Source organism: Myotis davidii, unplaced genomic scaffold, assembly GCF_000327345.1.
Source record: "Myotis davidii unplaced genomic scaffold, ASM32734v1 scaffold453, whole genome shotgun sequence".
Lineage (NCBI taxonomy): Eukaryota > Metazoa > Chordata > Mammalia > Chiroptera > Vespertilionidae > Myotis > Myotis davidii.
In genome coordinates this window covers 3164244-3171689 of record NW_006285234.1, presented here as the reverse complement: position 1 = coordinate 3171689, position 7446 = coordinate 3164244, and the positions used below count along the sequence as shown (strand labels likewise).

Genomic DNA, 7446 nt, shown 5'->3' with positions numbered 1-7446 from the left:
TGGGCTCAGTGGATAGAGCGCCGGCCTGCGGACCAAAGGGTCCCGGGTTCGATTCTGGTCAAGGGCACGTACCTCGGTTGCAGACTCCTCCCCAGCCCGGGCAGGCCCTGGTCGTGGCTCGTGCAGGAGGCAGCCGAATGATGAGTTTCTCTCTTCCACTCTCCCTCAAAATCAATGGAAATCCTTGGGTGAGGATTAACAAAACAAAACAAAAGCTTAGTATATCTAGGTGTTTAGTGTATCAGCACATGGTATTCACTGGATAAGTGCTAGCAGTTGTTAACTGGTGAAATAGAAGCTCGGGCTAATCTAGAACCAAAGTGTACATGAATTACCTGGACATATCTGGACATGCAGTACCTGGAATCACCAGATTGCAGCAGCAATCTGTAGATGGTGATAAAGAAACAGAACTAGGAAGACCTGGGTGAAGCACAGTAAAAATCGGCCCTAACACGGGTTATCTCTTCAGTTCTAAAAATCTTTACTTTCAGAATTGACGTAACCCAGTCCTCTTAGTCCAGTTGTTTTCAGAAACATTGAAGCCCAAGCCATTCATGGCAGATAATCAATATCTGTAAACACTTACCCTTCCTAAACAGCATGTCACAGCGTTCAGTCACATACAGGGAGGGTCTTTTCCTTTGCAGGATTTAATTCACATTTCTCTTGCTGTAATTTAAGCTTGCTTTTTCTTTTTTCTTCTGATGGACAACTGATCAAAATTTTATCATAATTTTATGTATTTTTCATTTAGGAAATACAAAGTGAGACCATATTTGAAGGTTGTCACTTCCTCCCTTCATCTTCTGCAGAAGTCCCAGTCCTTTAACTTTCCACCTGTTCCCGGCAAACCTATTCCTGCCAAATTCTCTAACATGATTTTTTTCTATCATGTTAATATACTTGTTAAAGCCGGCCAGTGTGGCTCAGTAGTTGAGCATTGAACTATGAACCAGGAGGTCACAATTCGATTCCTGTTGTGGGCTCGATCTGGTGGAGGGGCATGCAGGCAGTAGTTGATTGATGTTTCAATCTCTCTATCCCTCTCCCTATACTTAAAAAAAATACTTATTAAAACATGAACATGGAGAAAATTAGTGTACAACAGTGTATATTATCCAACTCTCCTTTGTTCCATAATCCCCTTTTCTCTTTCCAAGAGGAAACTACATTCCCAATTTATTATATATTCTTTCAGAGGTAACCTATGCATTTGCAAATATATCTGAGCATAAATGGTAACACACTAGAAACATTGTCATGCACACTTTGCTTTTTTTCCCTTGACAGTTTACCTGGAAATTGTTCCATCAGTATATGTAAAGCCGACCCTGTTATGTTTTATTCAGTTTCTACATAGAATGCCACTGCATGGATGTACCCTGATTGATATTACAGCTCCCTATTGATAGACATTTAAGTTGTTTCCAATCTTTTAACATTACCATTACTCTCATTGTACATACGTAATGTTACACATGTACGAATTTATGTAAACTAAATACCTTGAAAAGATTTGCTAAAAATGTATATACATTTTTAATTTAGAAAGATAATTGCCAAATTGTTCTCTTTAATTATTGTAACAATTAACACTCCCATGAGCACCGTATAAGATATGAGTGGGGCCCCATCTCCTACAGCCCAGTGAAAGGGGTGTTTTCCAGCACAGGCAGCTCTGAGATGTAGGAAAGACTTTGCAACTGCACTGGCCAGAAAATAAAAGTTGAAACTAAACTAAAAAACCATTTTTCAACTCCAAGAGGCAAAACTTGCCTCTGCGCTTGCCCTCCTTCATTCCATCTTCCCCGATGTTATTTCTTTAAAACATAAATCTGCAGGATGGAGGCGATGCTGGTACTTCACGTGATTTCAGGTATGGCCTGACTGATGCCTGGCCCATCAGGTGATTTCAAGTATAGATTAAAAAAACACAGACATCTGTGTTCCTCCCTTGTTTAAAACCTCCCAATGGAGTCCCATCACATTCAAAATCCCAAACCCTTTCCAAAGCTTACAGGGGCCTGCCCAGTCTGGCCCCTAAAATACATCCGTTATTTCATCTCCTGCCCTAACCCTCATTCACTCTACATGAGCCACCGAAGTGGCTTTCTCTAATCACCCTTCCCAGGTGAACAGCACTGCTCCCTCCCCACAGAACACTCTCTATACCTTCATCCTAAATTTTTCTTCATAGCAGCCATTACCAGAATATTGTCTGGTTATTGCCTCTCTCCCTCCTCACATGTGAGCTCTCTGTGGACAGGGACCCTTTTACCCACTGCTTTGTTCCTAGCATCTAGAACAGGATCTAGTATATGTGAGCATTTAATACAGATTGACTGAAAGAATGAATGAATGATTGAATGCCATTCCAAAATCTTGCCCGTCTTTCATTGGGTTGCTTGATTTTGTTTGCCTGTTTTGATAAATAGAAACCTTTTATGTACTAAGAGCTTGTTTAGTTGTAGATACAGATTTAAATATTTATGTGGATACAAACTAAGAACTTAAATTGGGGAATTATTATCTTTATAATGTTCTCTTCCTATATGGAAATATGGTATGCTTTTCTATTCTCATCTCATCCACAGTAACATTCACAATTGCTCATCATAAAATTTTTGCACATCTCTTGTTAGGCTTACCTTTTGTGTTACTATTGTAAATAAAATATTTTACTTCTCTATAATATTTACTTCTAAGTAAATATTATTTGGATATATGAAGGATATTTAGTACCCAGCCAGCTTGCTGAATTGCCTTTCTGTAATAGTTTTTAGATTCATTTCCACTGCCCCAGCTTTATTGAAGTATAACCAACAAAAATTGCATGTATTTAAGGCATAACATATTTTGGTGTACAACCACATTGTGAAATGATTACCACAATCAAGCTAATTAACATAGCCATCTCACAACATTGTGTGTTTGGTTTGGTTTGGGGTGGTAAGTTACAGGGCGGTTTCAAGATCCTTAGAGTGTTTGGAAAGCTTGCCTCCGGGGGCTTCTGGACCACAGCTGAGGGGGGCTGCAGCTGGGTCTCAGCCACATTATGGTCCACAATCAGGACTGACTTCTGCAGGCCTATTATCTGAGGCACAGACAGGAATGACCCCTTCTGAGTCCCTGGCAGGTGGTGCTGGTGGCAGGATCAAGGTCAAATGGCACTGTAGCAACGCCCACAGAAGGACAGAGCTATTTCTAGATCTGGAGCCAGGCCCACAATTGGTAAGTCAGCCACGGGGGGGACCTTGTTGGTCTTGGACTTCATTGAAGTTCCACAATCGCCCACTAAATCTCAAAATGCCCACAAGGCACTTCTGTCTGCAGGGACCTGCCAGATTATTACTGAGAGACACAAGTAAGGGACCGCATATTCCACTATCTCCCTCAGTTGTCATGATCTACCTAGACCAGTGGTCGGCAAACTGCGGCTCGCGAACCACATGTGGCTCTTTGGCCCCTTGAGTGTGGCTCTTCCTAAGCCTTAGGAGGACCCTAATTAAGTGAATAACAATGTACCTACCGATATAGTTTAAGTTTAAAAAATTTGTCTCTCAAAAGAAATTTCAATCGTACTGTTGATATTTGGCTCTGTGGACTAATGAGTTTGCCGACCACTGATAGACCATTACCTCTACATTATCTAGTTCATTGCATCTGGTTGCATTAACTGGAAACTCCAAAAATGTTTTTGAAAACAGTGGTGAAACTGCAGTTTTTGTTAAGAACATAACGAGGCAATTTTTACAATGGTTTCCTGTACTCTCTCACTAGGATTTATTACCGATGGGAACGCCTTTCTTTTGGGCAATGTTCTGCTTCGTCAGATTCGCATTCAGAAGCCATCTCATCAAGACCTGGAGGATACAGAGAACTACGGGGTTAACTGGAGCCCCCCTGAAACTAATACCACAGAATCAGACAGCATTTGGCGTTATCAGAGTCAGGAGGCTCGGGGTGGCTACCCCGTCCAAGGGGAGTTTGCCACTTACACGGGAGGATACGCTGTCAGACTTGGGAGGAACTCTAGTTCTGCAACCAGGTGAGCGAGCCTGAGCCCTAAACAAGAGGACCAAGATGTTTGCTTCAGTCCGTTCTTAGGACAAGTAGGAATTAGGACCCATTTGAGTAGTTTGACAGCAACTATAATGACACCTGTAGACACCTTTATTTTAGGCTTTTAAGGAAATGTATCTTTTCGTTTGAAAATTCCTTGTTCAATCTCAAACTACAGGGTTATGTTTTAGCATGCTGGTTTGCCAAATCTCATTCTTTTTCTCATCTGGAAAAACAACAGATTCGATCCTAGCTGCAGCTGAACTCGGTAAGTCTAGCTTGGGCAAACTATACTCTTCAAACATGAGAGAACACTGCCCTTCATAAGAACCACAAATAATCCAAAATTCAAATGCCCAAAATAAACTGTCAGAGAGATCTAGATGAGTGTTTATATGAATCCTGAGTCTTTGTCATTATGTATGAAAATGTCTAAGTTAAATTATTCATTTAAATTTATAGCAAGACATTAAAAACAATGCCAATCAAATAACATTTCGACCCGTAAACCTCTCAAAACTGAATATTAGTAAAGAGTAGCATTTAACACTTCAAATAGAAGTAGTTGACAGAGCATATAAAATTCTACCTCACACTTCAAATGCCAAATATATTCTTTTGAATGTTTAACCTTGGTGTGACTACTATTGTGAAAACTTTATCCTTATTATAGTCTTTTATAGTCACGTTATCACTAGTGAAAGTGTGGGCATTGGTAATTATAAAATACTGCACAGGTCATCTAGGTCAGGGAATGTCGCTTCTCATCTGGTCTGAGTAATATTGGAAATGCCAGGGCATTTGGCTCCTTTGCAAGGTTGAGTGGAGCAAGTAGTAGGCCTGTCCCCTGTCTTCCCAGAGTTCTGCAGCATCTTGAACAGAGCCACTGGCTAGACCATCGCACCAAAAGCCTCTTTGTGGAATTTGTGGTCTTCAATGCTAACGTGAACCTGTTCTGTGTAGTGACCCTGATTCTGGAATCCAACACTGTGGGTATGAAGGCCTCTTCTCTCCTCCCTCTGACCTGGGTATCTCAGAAGTCCCGATTTCTTACATCATTAAAAGACACTATTTTAATTAAAGTTATTACACATAATATAATTTTAAAAGTCAAATAGTTAGGCAAAACCTAGCAGTCCTCATACCCTTGAGAAACTTTCAGCTTTTTTAACTGGTTCTTTTGGAGTTTAAAAATTAACATGATTATTAGCTATTTCATGAATCTTCCAGTTTTAGATAGTGTTTTTTATGACATGAAGATTTAACTTTCTTATACCCACAAATATCCCTAACATACACACACATATACATACCTTCTCTCTTTTCTCATTTTCCCAATATAACTTATGGTTAATATTGAGTATTTCCATTATTATGATAATATATTTTTCAAAGATTAGCCATGTAATGTATTACAATTCCTTTTCTTTCATAACTGTTTGTTTTCCCTAGTTTATAGTTTTTGTTTTTGCATGCATTCTATTAATTGGAGATGAACCAATCTCTTCCTAGAAGTAAATCTCATTCTGTTCAAAAGTATCACATAAGCGATCATTTTGTGATCCTTTTGGGACAGTGGGATTGGTTATCCTCCAGGCCTGCTCTAGAGCCTTACCCTGACTCTCCCTTCCCTGCCACCCCAGGGATTATCCTCACTTCTCTCCTCAGTTGGGCCTCCTTTCTCCTAGATCCCATGTCTTCCTCTCTTGGTTTACTTCCCATTTTGCTGGAGCACATCCTACAGTAACTTCCTGGAAGGATATAAGGGAAGTACATTTTTTGAAGCCTTACATGTTAAAAAAAAAAAATTTTGTCATCACATTTCGTTGCTTATTTGACTGGATACAATTGTTTTTTGGAGAGTACAGTCCATTGCCTTCTAACTTCTCATACTGTTAATATGATGGTCCCACTCCCAAGTTTTTAGAATTGTCTTTGTCCCCAGGATTATGAAAGGATCTGACCGACCACGTGGTAAGGCCTTTCATCTGAAAATGTGTCCCTAAGCTCTGATAAGTTTTACTTGCATTTTTTGTAAATTTCCCCTCTATTTTCTCTTCCTGACAGTCCTAGAATTTTGAGGTAGGAACTCCTGGACTTATCCTCTGATTTTCTTAGGTTTCACTATTTTCCATGTTATTTCTGAAAGATTACTTCAATTTCTAAACCATTTGAAATTTTCATCGTTATATCTTAATTTCTAAGAATTGTGTTCATATTTCTTTTGCATAGTCTCCTGTTTATGGAATCAATATCCTCTCAACTCTCTGAGGATACTGTAGGTTCATTTTGTTTTTATCAGCTTCTTCATTTTCTCTAATTTCTCTGAGCTTTTTATTTTTTATTTGCTTTAATTTCTGGTTTTTAATGTTAGTGTTTTAAGTATCTGGCTGTTCTTTCATATTTGAGACAGTAAAAAAAAGCAAACAAATGCTAATTAGGAACTCAGTGTGCGTGGATAGAGCTTGTCAACCGGCACCTGTCTTTTCTCTTGAGCAGTCAGTTTTCAGGAGAGACCCTTCCAATGCCTGTCTTGAGGATAAGCCTATTAAAGAAGTTGAGGGGAGTAAGGATCTCACCATGCAGGATGTAAACTTCCTCTTAAGTCCCTTTTCCATAGACTTACAGATGTACTCTGAGTTCAGATTTCTCTCTAGTTCAGCGTCACTAGGAAATAAACCTTTAGTCTTGGGGTAGTGGAAGGCAGGATGGGGGGCTATCTGGTTGTGATAGGGAGGAAATCTGGGATCTGTTTAAGTTCATTCTTGCCATCATTTCCACTTTTAGTTCCAACTGACCCTCTACCTTCAGAGGCAAGTGCTGCCCCTCACTTCCAGCCTTTCTAGGGTTTGTGGTAAGAATGGGCTGGCTCCTTACTGCTTAGGTTTCAGCTTTCTTCAATCTGCTGAGTCAGTGTCATCTGTCCGTTTTCCAGCTTCCAAACAGTTTGTTCCTCTCATTTGCCCTCTTCTTTAGCTTAGTCATTTTTCATCCCTTCATTGTCATTGTAGAGGCTTTTGTTAAGGGACGAGCGGGAAACTGGTACACTGACTTCCCCTCCCTTTAACAGGAGGTCTGTCCTAATCCTTCTTCTCTCCCCCAGAATCTGCCCACAAGTGTCCTTCTATTTATCACCAGGGTTTACTTCTAATCAGGAATTTCTTCTTCCCAGACGCACAGAGTACACCACTTCCCTATACTTACTTCCTGAGGGAAAGTCCCAGTCTTTTTTTTTTTTTTAAGGCATTCTTTTTTTAAAAATATATATTTTATTGATTTTTTACAGAGAGGAAGGGAGAGGGATAGAGTTAGAAACATCAATGAGAGAGAAACATCGATCAGCTGCCTCCTGCACACTCCCCACTGGGGATGTGCCCACAA

At 40.0% G+C, this 7446-nt stretch overlaps 1 protein-coding gene across 1 annotated transcript in view; it reads left to right on the top strand.

Annotated features, from left to right (window-relative positions):
* Positions 1–7446, top strand: part of PKD1L3 (polycystin 1 like 3, transient receptor potential channel interacting) — a 70583-nt gene that overhangs the window by 58214 nt on the left and 4923 nt on the right. Inside the window, exons 26-27 of the mRNA XM_015558790.1 lie at positions 3784–4051; positions 4925–5058. Coding sequence (XP_015414276.1) covers positions 3784–4051; positions 4925–5058 — 402 coding nt within the window. The remainder of the gene's footprint in view (positions 1–3783; positions 4052–4924; positions 5059–7446) is intronic.